The 24,072-nt window shown below is 42.5% G+C and overlaps 1 protein-coding gene and 1 pseudogene across 1 annotated transcript in view; both read left to right on the top strand.

Moving 5' to 3' along the window:
* KIF6 (kinesin family member 6) overlaps positions 1–24,072 on the top strand; it is a 484,487-nt gene that overhangs the window by 333,400 nt on the left and 127,015 nt on the right. The window contains exon 14 of the mRNA XM_058306677.1: positions 22,654–22,762. Within this exon, the coding sequence (XP_058162660.1) occupies positions 22,654–22,762 (109 nt within the window). The remainder of the gene's footprint in view (positions 1–22,653; positions 22,763–24,072) is intronic.
* On the top strand, positions 9,149–11,753 carry LOC139440040 (vesicle-associated membrane protein-associated protein B/C pseudogene; annotated as a pseudogene).

The following is a 24,072-nucleotide window of genomic DNA, read 5'->3' as shown; positions in this document are numbered from 1 at the left end:
AGGAGGGAAAGAAGCATATCTTGAGGATCTACTGTTAACTAGGCACAGTATTATATTCTTTCCATATTTTAATGCCTTTTAATCCTCAAAACAACCCTATGAAGTAGATGTTTCTACCTCCCTTTTGTGAATGAGGAGACTGAGGATATCACATATTTACAGGCTCTTGGGTTGAAAGGAGCTTTCTTCATAGGATCTGATTCACAAATCGCAAGCCATACTGCACCACGATGTGACCAGTCCTCCAAGACCTTCTCTTCCCAGCCATGCAGTCTCAGTAAGCCCAGCTGAAGAAGTTGGGATCCTGAGCCTTTCTTTCATTCAGTATATATATATATCAGTCATCTAACATGTGCCATACACAGTAAATGTCCTTGCCTCACCCTCCAAAACCCTTTTTCATTTAAATGTTCATCAACAGGAATGCCATGCACTCATTTCAATCTGATCATTCCCTTTTTACACCATGTGTTTGCTCCATGACCCAGTTCTTCTGGGATCCAAGAACCATAATATCCCTTCCCACAACTGCCACCAACCATCCTGCCTCTATAACACACACACACGCAGAGAGAGAGAGGGAGATGCCCACAGGTATTATTTGCACTTTACACAGGAAAACTAAGGATCATAGGAATTAAGTAATTTGCTCAAGATCATAGCCTAGTAGAATGCACTTTCATAACTGTTCTTTCCTCCAGGCACAGCTGAGCACTCCTATCAGAGTATAAACTGGCTTCCTAAAAAGCAAAAACTTTAATTCCTTCTAGGAACCTAGTTTACAGAAATAATTTTTTAAAATGCCTTTATGCAAAAATCACCTCCTCAGAGAAGCCTTGCTCTGATCCTCCTAAATGAAATAGCCTTCCCAAGTAGTCATATCTCTCTATCCCCTCACTTTGTGTCATCTCTCATCTTGAAGCTTATTAATAGTATGTATTTCTTTGCTTCTTTTATTATCACCCCCTATAGAATGTAAGCTCTCCAAAGGAAATAAGCCTGTGTTCACTGCTGTATCCCAAGCCCCAAGACAGTCCCAGGCAGGTGGTGGGCACTCAATAAATACTTGTTGAATAAATGAATGAAGTCACAAATGAATGAAACAATCAAATGTGGAATAAGATGAAAAATTAATAAAAGACATCCAAGTTGGAAAGGAAGAAGTAAAACTTCTCCCTATTTGCAGATGACATGATCCTATATAGAGAAAGTCCTGAAAAAATCCACAACAAAGCTCCTAGAGCTAATAAGTGATTCATCAGTGTGATAGGGTGGTACCAGGTCAACCCACAAAAATCAGTAATGTTTCTCTACACTAGTCATGAATAATCTGAAGAGGAAATCACAAAAAAGATTCCATTTATGGTGTTTTGGCAATGCTATTCCATAGTTTGTAACAAATGTTTCACATCAATGCAAAGTGTTGGTGGTGGGGTGATGTATGGGAACCCGGTATGATGATAATGACATGCATGTTTGTTTTGTAAGTTTCACAACTTTTGCTATACATTTATTGTTTATGTATGTTCATGTATGATTGATATACTTCAATAAAAGTTTATTTAAAAAACAGCATGGAATACTAAGGTGGTGACTGTACAACTCTGTGATGGAAGTGAGAGCCACTGAGTATATACTTTGGGTAGATTGTACATGCAAGGGACTGGATAACACAGTGAATCATGTAGTGGAAGATGGACTGTGGTTAACAGTACAAAAATGAGAGTGTTCTCTCATGAACTATAACAAATGAACAATACTAATACATGGTGTTACTATTAAGGGAGGTATGGAAAGATATACCAAATGTACTCTATGGACCATAGTTAGTGGTAATAGTCTGATGACATTCTTTCATAATCTGTAACAGATGTTGAACAACAACATAAGGTGTTGGTGCAGGGCTGTTGTATATAATTCTGAACATTATGCATGATTGTTTCATAAGTTCACTACTTCTCTAATAAAATATATATATTTTTTAACGATAGGGTCAAAGAAAATAAGATCCTCTCCTTGATTTCTATGAAGTAGAATAAAAATGAGAGCAATGATTATGAGACTAGAGTGAGAAAATAAAAAATGTAAATCCAAATTTGTATTTCTAGCTCAGGCTTCTAGCCCAAACTCCAACTGCAAATTCACGTATCTAATTATCTCCACTTGAAAGTCCAATAGCTCCTGCAATGTATTCTTTTGTGTCTGGCTTCTGTTGTTGATTGATGATTTCTAGTTTCCAATGATTATCAATACTGCTACTTATGAACATTCTTATACATGTATTTGAGTGAACATAGATATACATTTTCATTGGGTATATATCCAAGACTAGAATTGCTGAGTTTGGGGGTTTGCAAATGTTCAGCTATAATAGATGCTCTCAAATATTTTTCAACGTAATTGTACCATATTACTCTCAATATGAGAGTTCTGGTTGCTTTATATCCTCACCAATGTTTGATGTTTTCTGTCTTTTTAATTTTAACCAGTTTGGTTGGTATGTAGTTGTGTCACAGCATGGCTTTTGTTTGCATTTTCTTGATAACTAATAAAATTGAGTACCTTTTCATGTATTTATTGGATATCCTATCTCATGAAGTATATACTCTTGATACTTTGCTTTTTCTTTATCGTAAACAGTACTGCATACTATCCCACTCCTAGAACAAATGACTTCCTTTCAAATCTTCCTTTTTCTTCAAGGCCCTTTTATTTATTTATTTTTCTTTTTTTATTTTATCCCATATAACCCACTCCCACCCCCCACCCCCGCACCACATCATTTTTGTCAATTATATTTTTTTGAAAATATATACATCACATAACAAATGTTACCTTAAAAAATATCAGAGGTTCCCGTATACCCCCCACTCCTCCCACACCAACAACTTCCCCCATCATTGCAGCACACTCATCACACTTGGTAAACACATTTTGGGGCAGTGCTGCCCTACATAGATAATAGTTTACCCTGTAGTTCGCACTCTCCCCCAGTACATTCAGTGGGTTATGGCAGGATATATAAAGTCTAGCATCTGACCCTGCCGTATCATTTAGGACAACTCAAAATCCCAAAAATACCCCCACATCACATCTCTTCTATCCTTAGCAACTACTGTGGCCACTTTCTCTGCCTCAATGCTAAAATTTCTTCTATTATTTGTCACAATAGTTTTATAGTAGAATATCAGTAAGTCCACTCTAGTCCAAGTTTTATTCCTCCATTCTGTAGACCCTGGGATGGTGATATCACCTCCACCTCTAGATCAAGAGGGGGCTTAGATTCCACATGGATGATGGATACAATTCCTCTGCTTACAGTTGCAGACACTCTTGATTCCCTGTTGTGGTGGTTGACCATCTTCACCTCCCTGTTAGCTGACCTGGGTAAGGCCAACGAACCAGAGAGTAGGAATTGCCACTCTGCTGAGGCTCAGGGCCCAGCTGGCACATGGGCAGTCCAGAGATTCAAATCTCCTGAGTATGGACCATCCCTAGTGCCAACCACAGGTCCAGTAAAAGTGACAGAAGAGGCATGTGTAGAAAAGTCACATCTAAGTCCAGCTCTATCACACTCAGAAGCACAAATTCCAAAGTAGGGCCCTCTGACATGGCACAGAACTCTAAATCCATCTGCCATGACCATATACCTTGTGGATCTCCATAGCCTTCAGAAGAACCAGTACCTAGGGTTTTATCTACTTTGGCTTTTTCTGGGGTCCTGCTGAGGCGTGCATAACTGCAACCCCTCTGATGACCTCCCAACTCTTTTTGGAAGATTCTTAGCCATATAAACTCATTTGTCTTTGCCATTTCCCCCTTTTATTCAAGGTCAAAAAGCAGTTTTTAACACTTGATCCAACATGTAGGTTGAGATAGTCTGCTGGTCTGAGTTGACCCTTTTATTCAAGGTCCCTTTCTAGTTTTCAAGGTCCTCTTAAATGCTCTTACATCATACTTTTCTTGATTCCTCATGTCTATCCAAATTCCCCAACCAAATATGTTATCTGCACCCTTTGATTTTTTTAAAAGATTTTATTTTAAACGTTGATAGCATATTCTTCCTTGAACTACAGATATCTTTATATTTGTTAGTTTCACCCTATTTCAGAGTTTTCAAACTATGGGTAGTGAAAATTACTTGGTCAATATTAACAACTACCATCATAAAAATATAAAAAAGTATAGAACTGAATAAAAATAAAAAGGGAAAATGTCAAGTTAATTGCATATAATAAAGCTAAGTATTTGTTCTATGACGCTTTTGTTTTCATATATCTCTATCCATGTAGTAGATCATGATGTAAAATGTATTTCTCACATTGGGTTTCTGTGAAAAAAAAGTTTGAAAAACACTACTGGCTTTGGGTGTCTGCTTTATGAGGGCAGGAAAAGGTCTCCTACATTTTTCTTTTTTTTTAACGAGGCAATCATACTGCTTTCTATATAGGCCAGGAAATGTAAATTAAGTTTTGCCATTGGATTTTAGAAATTTTGCTTACATTTACAAATACTTATACATTAAAGCATGGCTTCCATAACTACTCATTTAAATAAAGATAGCACCCCAAATATGATGGTACAGTAGCAATTCCACAAATCTTCTTTTAATTGGAAGCCCTTGAGTCTTTCATACCATTGCCATTCTAAGTGTGTCTGCAGACAAGTGCTGGTCTGCAAACATTTTCATTACTGGTCCACAAAGAAATAGTTGAGAGTAAACATTTTTATAGCAATTTGACATAGTAATTTTATGCCTTTTAAATCTGAGAATAAAAAAGCAGAAACTTAAAAAAAAAAAACCCAGCATGGTACTGGCACAAGGACAGCCACATATACCAATGGAATAAAAGTAAGAGTTATGGCCAATTGATTTTTGGACGAGGGTACCAAGTCTACTCAATGGGGAAAGAATCATCTGTTCAACAAATTGTGCTGGGATATCTATATGAAAACAATGAAAGTGGACCCCCTACCTCATGTCATATCTAAACTTTAAGTCAAAATTCATCAAATACCTAAATATAAGAATGAAATTATGAAACTCTCAGAAGAAAACATAGAGAAGTATTTTCAGGACCTTCTATTAGGTAATGGTTTCTTAGATTTTACACCAAAAGCATGAGTAACAAAGTTAAAATAAAGAATAGGAATTAATCAGAACTTAAAACTTTTGTGCATCAAAGGACATCATCATGAAAGTAAAAAGACAATCTAAGGAACAGATGTGGCTCAAGTGGTTGAGTGCCACATATGAGGTCCTGGGTTCGATCCCCGGCCCCAATACCTCAAAAAAAAAAAAAAAAAAAATCAATGTACACAATGGGAGAAAACATTTGGAAACCACATCACCAATAAGGGTTTAATATCCATAATATATTAAGAAATCCTTCAACTCTACAATAGAAAGACTAACAACCCAGTAAAAACTGGGCAAAAGACTTGAATAGGCATTTCCCCAGAAGATATACACATGCCCAAAAAGTATGTGAAAAGATGCTCAATATCATTAACCACTAGGGAAATGCAAATCAAAACCAATGAAATACCATTTCACACCCACTAGAATGACCGAAAATAACAAATATCAGAGAAGATGTGTAGAAATAGGAACACTCATTCATCGTTGGTGGGAATGTGAAATGGTACAGCCACTGTGGAAAATGATTTGGCATTTCCTCAGAAAATTGACTATGTGATTACCATATGACCTGCCAATCCTACTTCTAGGTAAATACACAAAGGAATTGAAAGCAGGGACTTGAACAGATATTGGCACACCGAAGTTCATGGCTGCATTATTCATAATTACCTAAAGATGGAAGCAGTGTGAGTGTTCATCAGTAGATGAATGGATAAACAAAATGTGGTATATACAATCAAATACTCAGCATAAAAAGGAATGAAGTTCTGATACATGCAACAACATGGATGAACCTTGAAGACATCATATTGAGTAAAACAAGCCAGACACAAAAGGACAAATATTGTATTATCTCACTGATATGAAATCATTAAAATAAGTATATTCAAACAGAATACAGTTTACCAGAGGCCAGAGAGTGGGTAGAGAGTGGGGAGTTGTAGCAGTTTGATATGGTTATGAATTCCAAAAATAGATACTGGATTATGTTTGTATCTGATCTGTACCTGGGCATGATTAAGTTATGATTAGGGCTTTGATTGGGCCACATCATTAAGGTGTTGAGTCCCCACCCCTAGGTGGGTGAGGACTCACAGATAAAAGAGTTAAGGGTTTTTGATGTTAGAGTTTGATGCTGAAGTCTTAAGCTGGAGCCCCAGGAAGTAAGCTCACAGAGGAAAAAGAAATAAGCCTGGGAAGAGAGGAACCCTAAACCCAGAGAGAGGCAAGACCCTGGAAGGGAGGAACCCAGGAAGCCTGAACCCTTACAGACATCGGCAGCCATCTTGCTCCAATACCTGAAAATAGACTTTGGTGAGGGAAGTAACATATGCTTTATGGCCTGATATCTGTAAGCTCCTACCCCAAATAAGTACCCTTCATAAAAACCAACCGATTTCTGGTATTTTGCATCAGCACCCCTTTGGCTGACGAATACAGGGGTTATTGTTTAATGGGCATAGAATTTCAGTTTGGAGTGATAGAAACATTTTGATAAAAGATGGTGATGATGGTAGCACAACATTGTGAATGTAATTAACACCCATAAATTATATATTTGAATTTGGTTATATTTACTAGAATACAATATAAAAGAATAATTAACAGTGATCCCTAATGTAAACCATGCACTATAATTAATAGCACAATTATAGTAATATTCTTCAGGAACTCAATATTTTCTCCACCATTTTCTGTAATTCTACAATCTCTCTAATTAAAAAAATTATAAAAAATATTTTTTAAAATGTGGAGTGAGATTTATACACCAAGATGTTCACTGCAGCATTATTTACATAGCATATATGTAAAACAATCTGAAAAGCCAGTAACAGAGGAATGGGCTATATGATGATATATGATACAGCTATTGAAAATAATATTCATGAAAATTTTAATGACTCATAAAAAGGATTGTGAGGGAAGTGGATTTGGCTCAACGGATAGAACATCCGCCTACCACATGGGTGGTCCAGAGTTCAAACCCAGGGCCTCCTTGACCCGTGTGGAGCTGGCCCATGCGCAGTGCTGATGTGCACAAGGAGTGCCGTGCCACGCAGGGGTGTCCCCAGCGTAGGGGAGCCTGACGTGCAAGGTGTCCCATAAGAAGAGCCGCCCAGTGCGAAAAAAGTGCAGCCTGCGCAGGAGTGGCTCCGCACACACGGAGAGCTGCAAGATGACCCAACAAAAAGAGACACAGATTCCGGGTGCCGCTGACAAGAGTATAAGTGGACACAGAAGAACGAATAGTGAATGAACACAGAGAGCAGACAACTGGGGGATGCGGGGAGGGAAGAGAAATTTTAAAAAAAAAGGATTGTGAGATAATGTTAAGTGAAAATACAGGCTACAAAATTGTATATATGCTATCATCTTAACTCTGTAATAAAAACAAAGCATAGAAAATACTGGAAGGCGGTAGAAGGCTTGTGAATGAATTTTTCCTACTTCTTTATACCATTCTATATTTTCCAAACTTTCTTCAATGGATAAGTTATACTATAATGACTAGAAAAAAACAAAGCTATAGGGGCTGCCATCTTTAGGGCTTGCCTTCTACATCAACTCTATCCCGCTCTGAACTTTGATAGCAGGGGCTCTTAACCTGGGATCCACAGATGCCCAAAGGATCTGTGGAAAGATTTCAGGGGGTCTATGAGCTTGAATTGAAATTCAGAAAAACAACATTATTCTTGTGGGGACGTGTTGGTGCAGGTGTGATATATTTATTAAATAATACACAGGCTAGTGTGGACTTGGTAAAGGGTCCGTGGTTTTTACCTGACTGGCAAAAAAAAAAAGGTTAAGAACCCCCCGTTCTATAGGCTAACGTATCTATGAGAGAAAAATTATTTGAAAAACTTCCTGAATGGCTTACTATAAAGAACTTATTATAATGGTGACTTACTTCTCTCTGGTGAGGATGTACAAATGCCAGGCATAGATAATAAACTTGACTGACCCCTTGACATTCGGAAATGATGATAGATAGCACCGAAGATTCTCAGCTCTCTCCCTCAGAAATGGGCACTCGTGCCAGAAAAAGACAAGAGGGCTGTTCTCATGAACTCCCTCACCATTTATATGTGGAGTTTAGTTTGGCTTCCTTTAGAAATAATTATTTATGGGTTTAAAAGCATAAAACAAAAACAAAAAGTAAACAACCCCTGAAATAAAAATCTAGTAAAAGAGAAACAGCAGGAAGAATGAAATGACAAGGTTAATCAGGGAACGGATGAGCAAGGCCTGGTGCCTGGGAAAGAATGGCCATTTTACACGTTCTGATTGTGGAGGCAGCGAGGAGAGATCTCACAGCCGGGGAGTCAGGGTCTTTTGGCAGAACAGTTTGGGCATCATGTGGGAAGGCAGGGGCAGGACTGCAAATCTGAGACCTATTAGGAAGCCCTGTTTCCCAAAGGACTGTGACTCCTCCCTCCTCTCCCTTCCTTGCTTCCTTCCCTCCTGGTACTGGAGAGGAAGGAGGTGAAAAAGACATAAAAGGCTTTGCGGAGTTTTCATTTACACAGTACATGCACGCATATGGTTTCGAATGGTTTTAAATGTTCGGAAAGATCCAAAACAGGATAGCAGCATAGAAAAAATGGGGGGGTGGGGGGTGGGTAGGGACAAAAGGAGGTGATGTCTGAGCCGAGGGATGAATAATGAGTTGATAATCATAAGATGCAGAGAAAGAACATCCCAGAAGGTGGGAACAAAGAGCAAGTGTGAAGGCCCAGAGGTAGGAATAAGCTAGACATAGTGAGGACCTGCAAGTCCAGCAAGTGGAAGGGGCAAGAGCAGAGGAGCCCTGAGTGGGGCCTGAGGAGGGAGAGACATAGCAGGGAGGCCCGCGAGGCCAAGGCGAGGAGTGTGGGGCTGCTCAGAGGCCATGAGAAGCCCTGGAGAGCTTCAAAGGATCCCTCAGGTAGCTGTGTGGAGAATACATTGTAGGAGGTGATGGTGGAAGCCCCCAAAGCCATCAGGAGACAGTTCAGGTAGGATACGATGGTGACTGAGGTTAGGATTAAAAAGAGAACTAGAAGCAGAGAGGGGCAAGGTATGATTTAAAAGGATTTCTGACAAGATCTGCCTACCAGGAGAGCTGATGTGGGTGTTGAGGGAAAGAGAGGAATTACAGAAGAGATCTAGGTGTTTTGTTTTTTGTGTTTTGCGTGTGCAGGTGGATGGAAATTTACTGAGATGGAAACTATTAAGGAGAACAGCTTAAAGGAGGGTTTAGGGTGGAGTGTGAAATGAAGGGTTCTGCTTGATGCATGTTAAGTTTGAGATGCCAATTAGATATTCAATTAGAGATTTCAAGTGAGCTATCAAGTGTCCCAATCTGGCCTCAGAGAAGAGGTCAGGGCTGAAGATATAAACTTTGGAGTTACTGGCATTGAATACATATTAGAGCTACAGAGACTGAATGAAATCACCTGTTAAAAGAGAAGAATCCCAAGACAGAGCCCTAAGGCACTGTTGACACCTGGAAGTTGGAAGGAGAAACCAGTAGAGTAGGAGGAAAACCAGGAGGGAGTGGTGGCACGGAAGGCCAGGGGAGGGAGCACTTCAAGCAGCAGAAAGGTGTCAGCTGTATCAAACGTGCTGTATATTGGTCAGGATAGACTAAGTTTTTCTCTAGTAGTAAATTAGCACTAAATGTCAGTGGCTCATCATGAGGAGATTTAGTCCTCATTTACATTCCATGAACAGTGCAGATCACAAGCATAGGAGCCCTGCTCCACCATCACCAGGGACCGAAGCTGATATAGACTGTACATCTGGGTGAGGGAAGAGAGGGCATGGACAATTGCACAGCAGCTCTTACATGCTTTAGCCAGGACATAATGCACACCACTGCCACTCAGAGCCCATTGACCAGCATCAGTCACACAGAACTTCCTAACTACAAGAGGGTTGGGAAATGGATGGGCACATGGGTGAACATGGGCGCCCTACCACATGCGGAGAGGTCAATAAAATAAGAACAGAAAACTGACCACTGGTTTTGGCAATACTGAGATTACTGGGAGTCTTGAAAGGACCATTTCAGTGGAGTAGAGGGGATGAAATACCGTTGGACAAGATTGAGGAGAGAATGGGAGGTGAGGAAATAGAGATGGTGCATATAGACATCTGTTGAGGCATTCGCTATGACAGGAGACCAGAGAAATGGGAAGATAATTTGAAAGGTAATGGAGTGAAGGGAGGATATTCTTTAGAAGGTAATTTTTGCTATCCTGAATATCTGAATGACCTGAGGGTCTTATTCTCCCCATCCAACTGATCATAGGTGATCTTGTCTCCTATTCCATCAATAAAATCTAGGCCAAAGAACATGACTGTCTGAACCTTCCACTTCCAACCTAAAAATTCAAATATATCTATATCTAACTATAACCAAGTTATATTTTAATATATCTATTTAATAAATTATATTAAAAATATATTTTTGTGCTGGTGGAAATAATCCAAGGAAGAAGGGGGAAATTGCTCAGGCAAGAGAGAAAGGATAATAGAAGAAGGCCAAGAGAGGAGATTGGGAACCAAAGCTGGTACAGGGGTTGGCCTTCCTGAAATACAGGTATATGTGAGAATCTGCTGGTAGACGTGGTGTTAGGAAGATGAAGAAGTCCCTGTCTTGTTGGATTGATTTTCTCCATGAAATGAGGTTGTTACTTTGGAATGAGCCCAGCTGGTTTGATGAGGAAGCAGAGAACTCAGAAGCAGTAGAGTTAGCCTGACAGATTAAGCCAATCTCTCTTCGTACATGAGTAACAAGTAGGTGACCCCCGCCCCATGACAAGACTTATTTTAAAAAACAATTTAAAGGGGCACTGCAGTAACACTTCCCACCTCAGGTGGTCTCTCAGGGGTCTCCCACCAAGGGTGCCCTGCTGCTGAGGAACGTGGCAAAGGTAGAGCGAGCTCAAATTCCAAGGTCCCTTCACTGATGTTGTCATCACCATCCTAAAGCTTGGCAACCCAGCACACCTAAATGTGTGTTTTAAATGAAGACCACGGCACCACGTAGGTACCACATGAGGCCCAACAGTGGGATCATTGATGCAGGGACATCCCTTAATGTATCTGTGATGTTACAGCCTTTCAGTTATGATCCCAGTGAGAAAGTAAACACAAGTTTATGGTTCAGTCTATGTTTGTTCCAACTGACACTTCTGATATGGAAGCAATATGGAAGGAGGCAAAACCGGAAGATCTTATGGATTCAAAAACTTAGATGTGCGTTCGAATTGCCAGCAGAAAATGATAAACCACATGATGTAGAAATAAATAAAATTATAACCACATTTGCATCAAAGACAGAAACACCAACAATGTCTAAATCTCTGAGTTTTTCTTTGGATGACACTGAAGTTAAAGTGATGGAAGAATGTAAGAGGCTGCAAGGTGAAGTTCAGAGGCTACGGGAGGAGAACAAACAATTCAAGGAAGAAGATGGACCTCAGGTGAGGAAGACAGTGCAGAGCAACAGCCCGCGTCTGCGTGGGCCACAGCCAGGAAGGAAGAAGGTCTCAGCACCCGGCTACTTGCTCTAGAGGTCTTGTTCTTTATTGTTGGTATAATTATAGGGAAATCTGCCTTGTAGAGGCTTCATTCAAGGGGTAATAAATTGGATTAATGGATCTGCCATTTTGTGGGATTTACATTTATCATAACCATGTGTAAAAAGAAATTAATGTATGACAACATTTCACAGGTCTTGCCTTTAAATAACCCCTCCTGTGCGCACACACAAACATACACACAAATATAACAATGTTAACAATCAAACGAACAAACAAAAAGAAACCAATAATATGTAGCTACTTTAAGAATTCTCCTACTGTGTTAAAGTAGTTCTTGCACTCTATACAGCTGGCTGTGGGTGAGTTTTAGGTGGCTCATTATTACTTATGATGATAGCAGTAACTCATTTTTATGCTTTTATTTTGTATAGTGTATTTCATACTCAATCACTCATTCTGTCGGATACTTTTAAAATAAATGATTCATAGCTGCCATATTCTACTTTTATACTTTTATTTTAAAATGTATACACAGAAAACCACATTAAAGATATATGTGCACTTTAACAAATAATACTTTTAAGAACAAACTTTCACTACAGCATCTTATCCTTGCTCATTCATTCAGTCATCAGACTTTGTTTGGAGTGTCCAGCTACTAAGATTGGAGCTGGAGCCACGCAGGTGCATAAGCAAAGTCCCTTGCCTTTTGGAGCTCATGGCCTGAGGGGATGGTGTAGGGGGTAAGGAGGTGAGATAGTCATTGAATTACATCATCGCAGAGGTATTCAATACTTCTTAAATGGAGACACGCACGAAGTGTTGCTTCTTCTTAATCCTCCTCAGTAACATGAACAAATAGGGATCATTATTAGCTTCACTGTCTGACGAGGAACCTGGCACAGAACAATTTCGCTGACAGGCCCCCAGTCATGTAGCTAGTAAATGAAGCCAGCATGCAAACCCATGTCACCTGACTCCAAATCTTATTTTCTTTCCCCAACCACTGAACAAGAATAATAGAAGAATAGCTCGATATTTCGGTGTAATGCAGATATTTCTCTTCAATCATTTGGGGGGGGAAAAAAAATCACCTGATTAACCTACAGAAAACTCTCCAGGGACCCTTGCCTGAGAATAGCCTGGGCAGGCAGGGAACTGATTAAGATGTTGTGTCTGGGCCACGAGGTCACTTGGGCCAAATCCCCCAGCAGCCAAACGAAATCCCTGAAGTCCTGCCCAGCCAGTCCCTGGGCCAGGCCCTGCCCATGGCAGGCTCCTCCCACTTAGGTGGCTCTGATTTTTTGTTCCCTGTGCAGGGAATGACATGACCTCCTCCCCTCCAGCTTCTCCTTAGTTCCTCTAAACCCTGACTCAGGAGGAATGTTCCTTGAGAAAGCCCACTCTAGTCTGGTCATGCCCCTTTTCTTTGCTCCCTAGCAGTCTTCTACACCATGGGGTTCTTACCCAGGGGTAGGTGGAAAGATTGCAGGGGGTTTGTGAGCTTGAATTGGAAAAAGCCAACTTTAATCTTTATTTTCTCTGACACTCTAACTGAAATCTAGCATTTCCTTCACTTATAATGTATGCAATAAATCAATTATTCATTTCACCTGACTGGCATAGGAGTCCACAGAACAAAAAAGGTTAAGAACTCCTGCTGTACACCATCTGTACTATGTTACCGTGGATGCGTTGTCTATCAGTATTTTCCAGCTTTTTAAAGTAAGCTTTGACCTTTCTCTGCCCCCAGTGCTGAACTATATTGTACAGTCAGGGACATTATTTCTTTTACTTATCCATTACTAAACTTAGAAGTCAGTTGTCAAGAGAATAGATACTCAGCTAGTTGTTGTTAACAGATGGCCGGCTTCATAGACTGACTCACTGCCTGAGCGAATAAACAAATGCTAGGTTTAAACAATTAAATGCTTTCCAGAGAAGCAGTCAATGTAGAGACATCAAAGACCAAATGAAGGCCTCCTGGGTCCTTTTCATCCCTTTTTCATAGCCACTGCTCATGTGGGGTGGGAGAGTATTCTCCCCCCCTTAGAATCTGGGTCCTCACCCTTTCCTTTCTCAGTGGTATCCCTTCTCAATGCCCACTTCAGTCCAACACAGCTATTTGAAGTGCATAAACTACTTTACTGAAGAGACTTTTCAGAGCGTGAGCTCTGAACAGATTAGAGAAAGGTATTTCCTTAACTGAACCTGACAGTTTTCTAACTAATAAAGTCATTAATGGAGAGAGTCAAGGTATCACTCCAAGTCAGCCAGCTCTTCCTTTACTTATCCTTACCCCATCCCACTTAGTTCCCAGTGAAGCAACTCCTCCCAGCCATCTGGCACCTCCAGCTCTACTGGGCTGCCATATGCATTCACGGTTTGCAGTGCTCATCCTCACTCACAACCCTCCAAAACTTCCTTTTTCTCTTTGTCAGTTCTGACCTCCTGATCCCGTACATCTGATGCCAGTTGTTTGGTAGTATTTTTGAGGTCATATATAAAAAACATTTTCACTTAGCAATATAGTGTGCATATGGTGGTTTTTTTGAGTCAGATGAGTCTGGGTTAAATTCTGGCTTTGCCATTTACTAACTGGAATCACTTTTATCCTCTTTCAACCTCAGTTACCTTACCTGTAGAATGGGCCCACTACTACCTAGTTTACAGTGTCACTATGAAATTAAACAAGATAACACATGTAAAGCCTCTAGCACATACAAAGTTCGCAGTACACATTAGCTCACCACCACCATGAGTAGAATTATTGTGAATATCAATTGAGTTAATATTAATATTTTTGAAATATGGAGCAGTGTCCATCATATAAAGGGCACATGAAATATAATTTCCCTTCCCTTTTTTCCCAAAAGAATTAACATTACTATTACCAAACTCCATTTTGCTTCATACTTATTTCCAAGTCAGGGAAACAGAATTATATTTCAATCCACATGCATTTCAGGGAAGCGGTATTTTTGCTATTACCCTAGAATGTAATTCTCTTTTTAAAATGTATAAAAATAAATTTGAAACTAGTATGGAATCCATTCCTAATTTAGGCATAAATAGAAAACTTGCTTCATTCTTCAGAGACCAGCTATGTCAACAATGTTTTAGCCTCTGCCCCCGAAGCACAGGCTGACTCGAGAACTGAGTTCATCGGGGTTGAAGCCAGTCAACAGGATCATGTTAACGATGTGCTCTGGAAGTGGTCAGACATCTCAGACTTAAGGAATCGCGTGTCTTTCAGATTCTGCAGAATTTAAGCCTCTTTCTAAGCTTACAAGAAATGCTACATAATGTTCAGTAATGTCTCTCAGCCAGCCGTCCTTTAACCCTCAAAGATCAAGGACATACCTGTTCTTCCACCCATATCCCAAGGGTTGGTCTAAATATTGGGCATGGAATTAGACACCAAGGTGCTTCAGGGCTACCACATCTATGGACTAGAATTGATGGAAAAGACTCAATAGATCCAGTTTAGCCTGGCAGCAGGAACCACAGCTTGCTGTCTTATTTAATGGAGACGATGCTGGCGTCCAGATTCCTGAGTTAACTACAAAACAGAGAAAGGCCAACATGCTCCAGGCTGCTCTCCAAGCTCCGTGCCTGTCCATGAGTTTCTCAAAGTAGTCCACATGTGCACTTTGGCCTGAATGAGAAGAATCACTAAATAGAAACACCAGAGATGCTGGATTAGGAAAATGAGGATTTTCTGCAGATGATCTTCAGGACCATTTTTCAAAGGTCTTGTGTAACTGCTGGAAATGGGAAACTACCCTCTGACAGCTCCCATTCTCTCAGGGGCTCCAGACCTGTCCACTTGGTTGGCACATCAGGCCTCTCAACCTGCTTAGGCTAACATCCTGGACACAACTGCAGCAGGAGAGTGAATCAGACATGGTTTCCAAGACAAAAGGAAAACACAACCTGTCTTGAAACCTGCCCCCTTAATTCCAGCCCAGTCCACATGGTTTGCACTGCTGGGCCTGTGTGGGTTGCTGGTGGGATGTGTGATTTCTGGCACTGGGAATCGGGAACCCATTTGATTTATTTAGATGTGGTGCCACTATTGGGTGGGTCTCCTAAGGTTTATGTGGCTTTCCACTTCAGATTTTCCCTTCACTCCACTCCCTAGAGCCCCTGCCAAGCCTGCCATGCTTCAGCCTCATCCAAGCCAGCCCTGAGGACCTACTAATTAAAGGTTCTCCTTTGACATCTTTTATGTGGCAATTTAGGAGTCTCCAAGGCAAGTCCTAATCTGAGGACTTGAGCCCAGGTGGTATCACTTGGGTTGAACCCAGACCTTTAACCCCAAGGCCTTAGGGCAGCAACCTGTTCTAGAAGTTGTCAATCAAAACAACTTTTGTTGTTGGGCAAGTACCCTTGATCACCCCCCAAAGATCTGATCGTTGGTCTTCACATCTGTAGTCACTTTGGCTGCGGCTAAGTGGTTTTTTTCTTCATCTCATCCTTAGATTCCATCCCGGGCTGTACCCGCCCAGCTACCCCTAAATTGTAGCTGGGCTGCTCCTGGCCCTTTAAAGTAAACAGAACCATGGCAAATGGCTTTCTGTGGTCCTTTCATCACCCTAGCAGTGAAGGGACACAGAGGGATCCTCAGCTTCTCCTCACAGATAGCCACTCTCAGTCATTCAGGCACTCCCGGAGGTGTGGCTTCTTCTCGATGGAATCCGGAGGCTGTTCTTCCCTAAAGACCCAGAAATGATGACATTTATAGCTGTAACTATTATATTGGCTATTAATACGGGGACCATCTGTTAACGGAAGTGCTTTTATGCCAGGGATGGCGAGAAACCTTCAGCTCATTTGCCAGCCTGGTTGACTGGTAGAGGCTGTCTGAACTGCTGTGCTGAGAATGCCAGTGCTATAATTAAGTTCTCCAGAATGCTGGGATTGGTTAGCAATGTCTTTCATGGGTGTGAGGAAGGGAAGTGGTAACACAGGGGCTACGTATTTGCCATCCCTGTCTTTCATGTAACTTCCAAACAACTCCTCCTTCCTAAATGACAGAGTCCTCCCCACAGTAGGGGGAGGAAGGTAAAGACATCTCAGATGTCCCTTATAATCTCTCTGGGAGATGGCCCACTTTGCTTCATAAGATCTTTTAGCACCTTTCCACCCCATACATTTATTTAGTCCATCTTCAATGGACCCTTTGCTCTCTGTGCCTGAAGCTGCCGACTTGCCCTTTACCCCAGATTTCCAGCTAAAGCCATCATTTCCCCTCTGTGGCCCCTGGGACATCCATGTGTCAGAGACCACTCCCGGCAGTGCTGGGCCACTGGCCCTTTCTTCTGATCCTCATACCCCTCGTGACCTTCATGCTTCATGCTACGCCTCCATAGGTTCTCTCTCCTCCAGCTCTGCCTCAGCTCCTCTAAATCTCATTCTTCTCCAGCTCCCCAATCTATTCATTCTAGCTTCTCCTCATCCTCGAGGATGGAATTCCCTAATAATTATGTGAGGGTGTTTTTGTATCTTTTGGCTAAGTCTAATTCACTGAGAAATTTCACTGTGTATAGAAGTATAGAACCTTATATCAAATACCACACGACATACAAAAATATGCCCTACCCTGCCCACTGCTTCTCATTCTTCATGCAGCTCAGTGTTCAGCATGTTGTAGGTATTCATCACATCACATTCCCTTACTCTCCATTTCCCAAGCTTCCTGTATGAAGCCACAGATGATATGATCCTTCCCCCCGATACCCCTACCTGTCTCCCTGCCTCAGCCCAAATGCTCACCACCCTCACCTCCCACGAGGCTCTGAGCCCTCTCATGCGAGGTATGTTCCAAATCTCCTCTCCCTTGGTAGCCCACCTCCTCCCACTTTTCTTCGTCCACTGTAAGTCTTTCTCCCCTTCCTTCTTCAGTCAGAGGCAACTGAGGCACCACACGAAGAAGTAGCTTCCCCAAGGAAAATACCGTTTGGGCTCTGACTAGGAAGTCATTTTCAGCATGAATAGCGTAACTCTCCATCATTTTACTTTTACCTGTTTTGACGCAATCGCCGAAGCAGCAGTAGGCTGTTTGGGAGCAGCCAGGAAAATAAGCTCTGGCCTGCAAGCCCCACTCTAGAGGAAATCAGACAGCAGGCCCAAGGCAGTCGCATAAACTCTCCACTTCCGGTGTTTTTCCTTTCCACTTGGTTTCCATGGGACCCTGTGTTGGGTGGCAGGGGGAAGGGAGTTTCCAAAACTACTGATTTGTATTCGTTAGCAAATAAGGAGCAGAATTTCAGGATGACATAAAAGAAATGTGCAGGGGCTCAGTATATTAGAATTTCACATATGCCTAACCTTTTCAGAAACTCAACTCCAAGGCTAATTTAGAGAGCACCTTTTGACTACCATTTCTACCTCAGTTCTCTTTAATAGGTATCGAAATCCAGAACAGGTTATGCCTTTGGGACTTGTAAATATTTTCCATCCAATTCACAACCTGGAATTGTGATGTTGTGTTTTGGGGACTGAGACTGAAAAATCTCTTTCCTTTAGGCTCTAAGCAGTCCTGTGACTCAGCAAGCCAGAAAGCTTCTTTGAGTCATCCATATTTTCTAAGTTTCAATGCTGGTACCCACAATTGAAATTCACTAAAAGGACAACAAAGAGATAGAAATAAGCATGGCAAGTCAAAATTCCTGAGGGCTTGAGCTTTAAGAATAACTGAGTCTGACAGTCTAAAGAAAGTTGGGTAGAAAGCAAATTTGATCTTATACCATTGTGCCTTCCCTTTCAAGCTTAGTTCTACCACTGATACTGGCACCATCCTACAATGCAGGACCTGTTAGCTGGATGTCAACACATTCTGGAATTTTTCTTTGCTAGCCCTAAAATAGTGATGCCATCAAGAGTATTTGCATTTTTATAAAATATTCTTGGCATTAGAATTCATTTCTAATGGCAGGCTGTTAAGCATGGAACATGTAGTGGGTGAAAGACGATGTTGATTGCTAAAATCACACCACAGGGGGGATTAGCCAGCCCAGCAGCAGAGCAGTGGAGGGAAGAAGGGAGATTGGTGGACACATGCCTCACTTCCCACAGGGCATCACAATATGCTTCACCAAGAGGAAAAACAGTTGGCATGTGAAACAGTCATTCATTCATTTATTTATTCATGCGAAGGATATTTGATTGCACTCCTCCTGTGTGCCAGGTGCTAGAAATATCGCAGTGAACAAAACTGACAAATATCCCTGCCTACATGGAGCTTACAAATTCTAGAAATAATAATAGAGCATATTAACACACGAAACAAACTATGTAAATAGTAAAATAAAAGTCATCATTCTGAATTTTCTGTGATTCTAAAAACAATGTCAAAGCTTTTGACAAGTTGGGAACTAATACCAGTTCAATTTCATGAGTAAATATTTCTACCAGCTCGTCTGGAGCCTTACCACCTGGCCTCCTCTATCGAGTTTAATTTCCCTGGAAAAACTGACGTAAGCATGATATTACTTCCCCTAAAACCTGGACAATTTCCACCCCTATAAAATTATTTCTTTAACTGAGCCTCCATTTCCTCATCTATAAAATGAAATTATTAATAGGGATCACGGAGAGGTTTAATTGAAAGAGGAAATGGGAACTCACTTGGTACAGAGCTTAGCATATAACAGGTAAGAAATTCATTTTTCAATCACCCAAAGGTCATTTCTATTGGTTAGCAGAACCACCCATATTAATTAGGTTGCCGTTTTAATCCACACTCCTCCTCTGCCCCTCCCCCCAGGATCTCCTTCCTCTTCTGGTAATTGCTGCTTCAATCTTTGGATCCTTCCAGACGAAGGTCACAGGCTCCCTCCTCCCTGAAGCCTTGTCCCTCTCTCCCTGACAGAGTGGTCCTCTGTCCCTTCCTCTCTCCTTCCTCCTCTGTGTTTCCCAGTGCTGTACAAGTGTCTCCCTTGCAGCAAGTGGCAGCTTCTGCTGTAATTATTTGTTCACTTTTCTTTTCTCCCTTCCTAGACTTTGAATTCTTTAAGGGCAAGGATAAAAGCTTTAATCTTGTTTGTTTTTATATCTGCATAATGCCTAAAGTAAATAAATTCTTGTTGAGGACTATCTCATTAGCAAGTGAGCTTTCAATCATTCTTTTTGCTCCAATTGCTTTTTCTCTTGCTTATGTACATAGTGTGTGCTTAGGAGCAAGAGTTTGCCATTTGAGAAAAAGCCTGCTTTCTAAATCCTCAAAGGATAAAGAAATGGTGACTTCTCTTCAGCAAATAGAAAGGTGCTCATTAACTTTGTGAGTGGCCCCAAATTGGGGATGAGAACTGATATGTAAGTACAGTCCAAGAGAATCTGGACGTATGCTCTGAGCAAGGAGAATGGGGGTGGACAAAAGTAGGGTGAGGTTGAGAACCAGGGTCTCACATACAACGGCCAGGGGCAGGACCCTCAGCTTCCCTTCGAGCTGTACCCGTAGCCTCACCTTCTCTGTGATAGCCCATGAAGTCTCTGTAGGCATCTAGATCTTGCTTTCCTCTTTACCTTCAGACTACGGGCCACCTCGCCTTGGCCTCTCTGAGTATACACTCAGGAAAACAGCCACCAAGGTTATAGCCATAATATTAATGTCCATTCACCTGAGGTCATCACAGAGAACTCCAGTTCCAGAATACTCTCTGCTCTGTTGCAGGAGGAGAACAATATCCTAATGATAAGCCCATAGTACTGCAGGACCCCTAAGTGCCTTCTAAATTATACCCAGTGTAACTCTCCCGTTACGTGTACTTTATTAAATTTTAAGTCTTTGAAGGGTGCTGATGCATGAATAAATATGTCATGGCACTGGCCCCAAATTTCTCAGCATGTGCCCTTTAAGATTCGCCACGAAATGATCCCAAATTGCCTTCCTTGACTTGTCTGCTCTGGGCACCCCCACGTCCTCCTTGCTCCCTCTGCCCAGGCAGCTCCACACCTTAGGCAAGACTCGATTGCTGTTTCCTCCAGGACCTACTGCAGAAACAGTGCCGTGCACCCGGGCGGGGGGCGGGGCTCACCATGGCCCTTCCCGCCCAGCTGTCAATTCAGACTGTCGACTCTACAAAGACAGCAGGAGCCGGGAGAGAAAAGGCTGGGGCGCTTCTCCACGGAGGCTTTTTTGAGCAACCCTCCACTTACCCACCCCCACCACTTCTGGTTGATGGAAGCCTTCTCACCACTTCCCCTGTGGGAGGCCAAGTGGCCTCCACAGAGCTTCTCTCTTCCCCAGCTCTACTCCAGGGACACGCATTGCCTCTACCTTGTTGCTATTTTATCATTCAGTAAAAAGGCAGACATTGTTAGAATTGGGCACAGGGGGCAGGGGAGGGGTAGGGAGTGGATCTGAGGATCCACTGCAGGATGAAAAGTGGCCCTGGCTATGTGTCTCTCAGGCATCTCATGCATCAGGGCTCATCTTTCTGAGTCTCACACAAACACGTTCCCAGCCCTCCCGCCCCATCTCTGCAGTGTGCAGGGCAGATGTGGAGACAGAACTAAGCCATGCCCGTTTGCTTCTGACTGGAAAAGGGCGGGGTGTCTTGGTGTGCCTCACCATTCAGACATTCTTCATGGAGCTATTTTTATCATCAGTTAATCACTAAATTGGTGTCAGATGGGTTGGTCCGGCTCCTCACCCTGAGGCTGGGTGATGGGACTCAGCAGGTTTTTCCCAGGCAAGAGGAGATGTGGTACGTGGCCCATATGGATCCATCTCCAGAACCTTCGGCCTCACAGCAGACCACATGAGCCCTGGTCTGAGCTCCTGTGGCAATAAGAGCAAAGCCCACTGTTAATCCCAAATCAGTCTTGACCTAATGCATTTAAGAGACATATGGTGAGTGCCTTCTAAATGTGAGACATTAAACAAGATACTAGGAATTCACACACACACACAACTATCTCGAGTGCCTGAGAAATTTGCATTTCACCAGCAGGGATTATCATGAACTCAGGTGTCTTCTGGGTAGATTATACAACAGATGTATTTGTAAGGAGTATAGCGGAGGGCAGTTTTATTCTTACTGGGCCTTGGGGAAAGCTCGTGGAGGTGGTAACATTCTCTTCCATGGAGGTAGTAACATTCACCCAGGGCTTCAAAGGTAAGTGGAGTTAACTGGACGCAAACAACCAGAACCAAGGGCAGAGGCATAAACGATGACCCTGGATTCATCCAAAACCCAACTGAATTTAGTTCTCACCGAGGGGACCCCAGCCCACACCTGCACCGGTCCCTGCCCTGGGAAGTCATAAGGAACACCACCTGGTCCTCAGATGGCCCTGGCCAGAGAGCTGCTTACAAGCACAGTGGATTCTGAGTTTCAGAATTCAAACCCTGAGCAGGGCCCCGCAGTGAGGGTCAGCTGCCGTGGCCACAGTGATTAGGATGTCGAAGCTCACAGGGCTTGAGAGTGACAACCTACTTCCTGAATAAATAACAAGGCCCCTCACTAGCCACGGGAAAAAGGAATGAATCGGTCCGTGGAGACTAAGAACAGAATTTTTTTAGATTCCAAATCCTTCTGTCCAGATTACACTTCTTCTAACTCAGTGCCTGAAAATGTAGGGTGAAATTTAACCAAGCTGGGCCATAACAGGAAAACTGGGAGCAATGTGGCACTGAACGATAGCACAAAGCGCATTTGCAGATGTTCCCGGCAATCCAGGGCTGGGCGCTCTGGTTTTCATTTCCTCTGAGCAGACATTCCAAACCCCACCTCCCACAAGTCACATGGAGGTGCAGGCGCAGCCCTGCAAGAGGCAGCGGTGGCACTGGCAGGGCCTCCTCGGCGGGTCGGCGGCCAGCTGGAAGAGCCCGGGGCCACCTGTCTGGTCAGGAGCCTCTCTGCTGAGGGCCTCCTGGAGCCAGCGCTGGCTCTGTGGTCTGCCTAAAGTGACAATGAAATTAATAGGGTCCTGATGTGGTGACTCAGGCCATTTTGCTCTGTCTCCAAACAGGGATAAGAGAGGAAATGTCATTAGGACGCCAGGAGGCTTTTGAAATCTTCAAGAGGGACCACGCTGACAGTGTTACCATCGAAGACAACAAACAGATTCTGAAACAGAGGTAAGGCTGACTAGGAGAGCATCTGCTCCTCCCCGGCTAAGCCGGGCCAGCCTAGGGGAAAGTTGCCACTCTGCCCTTCCTAATCTGCCCAACCTAACTTTTACAAAAAAGGCATGACATTCATTCAATTTCACATTTAATTACGTCCAGCCCCGTCCGATTCTCTTTCATACATGTAAGCCTCGTCATCCCAGTACTATTGCACTCAGCAACATTAGGGCAGGGTCCATCTCTGACAGCATTTTTAAATACAATTCTCATGTCAGCCATTAATTCTCACCAGCCTGTGACTCTGCTCATATATTATTGTTCCAAAGGCAAGGGAAAAAAAATCTATGGACCAAATTCTATTCCTAGAACCCCAGGCCCTCCAGCTGTTCTGGAGGACAGTCCTGTGCTTCTAAGTCAAGGAAAGTACACCCACATCCTGTGACTCAAAGTCCTTCGTGCATTGTCCAGATCAGAGCAGGCAGGATCATCTTCTGACGTGTTGTCAAGCAAGGCTGTGTTCGGGACCCATCTTTTAAAGAAAAAAAGTTGGAAGTATATAATTTGTTCCAGCTAATCTGTGAACTAGATAAATAGTATCAAACTGTAGCAAACAGAAAGACTGCAGATGTATGGGTCTAGAGCTCAGGAGAGTTCTAGACTACGAGCTCTCATGTGTCACACATGACTCTGGGCCTGAAAGTAAGAACTAGGGTTGAGAGTCATATGGTGATTAAATGGCAATTCAGAAAGCCAAAGAAGTGGACAAGCTTTCTCAGGGAAATATGTGGAAGTGCAATGGCCTAAAGGGTAAAATCACAGGAGAAAAACTTTAAAGTAAAGGGTGAGGAGAAAGAGGTCATGATGGAGACTGAGCAGGATCAGGGGAAAGAAGAGGGAGAACCAGGAGAAAGTAATGTCCTGAAAGCCAAGAAAAGAGGCATGTAGCCACCATTGTCAGATGCTACAAGGAGATGGACAGGAAGCAGCTGGAAAATGCATATAGGTTTAGCAACTAGAAGGCCATTTGGCAGAGTGGTAGGAGTGAAAGAAGATGCTAGAAGGAATTGAGGAAGCAGAGAAAGAGTGTGGAAAACATGTTCAAAAGTTGTGATAGAGGGGAGCAGATGTAGCTCAAGTGGTTGAGTGCCTGCTTCCCATGTACAGGGAACTGAGTTCAATCCCCAGTACCTCCTCAAGACAAAACAAAACAAAACAAAAAATGACTCTCATTGGGGAGCAGATGTAGCTCAGTAGTTGAGCACCTGCTTGCCATGTACGCGATGCTGGGTTCAATCTCCTGTAACTCCTAAAAAATAAAA

The sequence above is a fragment of the Dasypus novemcinctus genome, chromosome 11 (assembly GCF_030445035.2).
Source record: "Dasypus novemcinctus isolate mDasNov1 chromosome 11, mDasNov1.1.hap2, whole genome shotgun sequence".
NCBI lineage: Eukaryota > Metazoa > Chordata > Mammalia > Cingulata > Dasypodidae > Dasypus > Dasypus novemcinctus.
The sequence above is the reverse complement of the archived record's forward strand: the minus strand, read 5'-3'. Positions and strand labels throughout refer to the sequence as shown.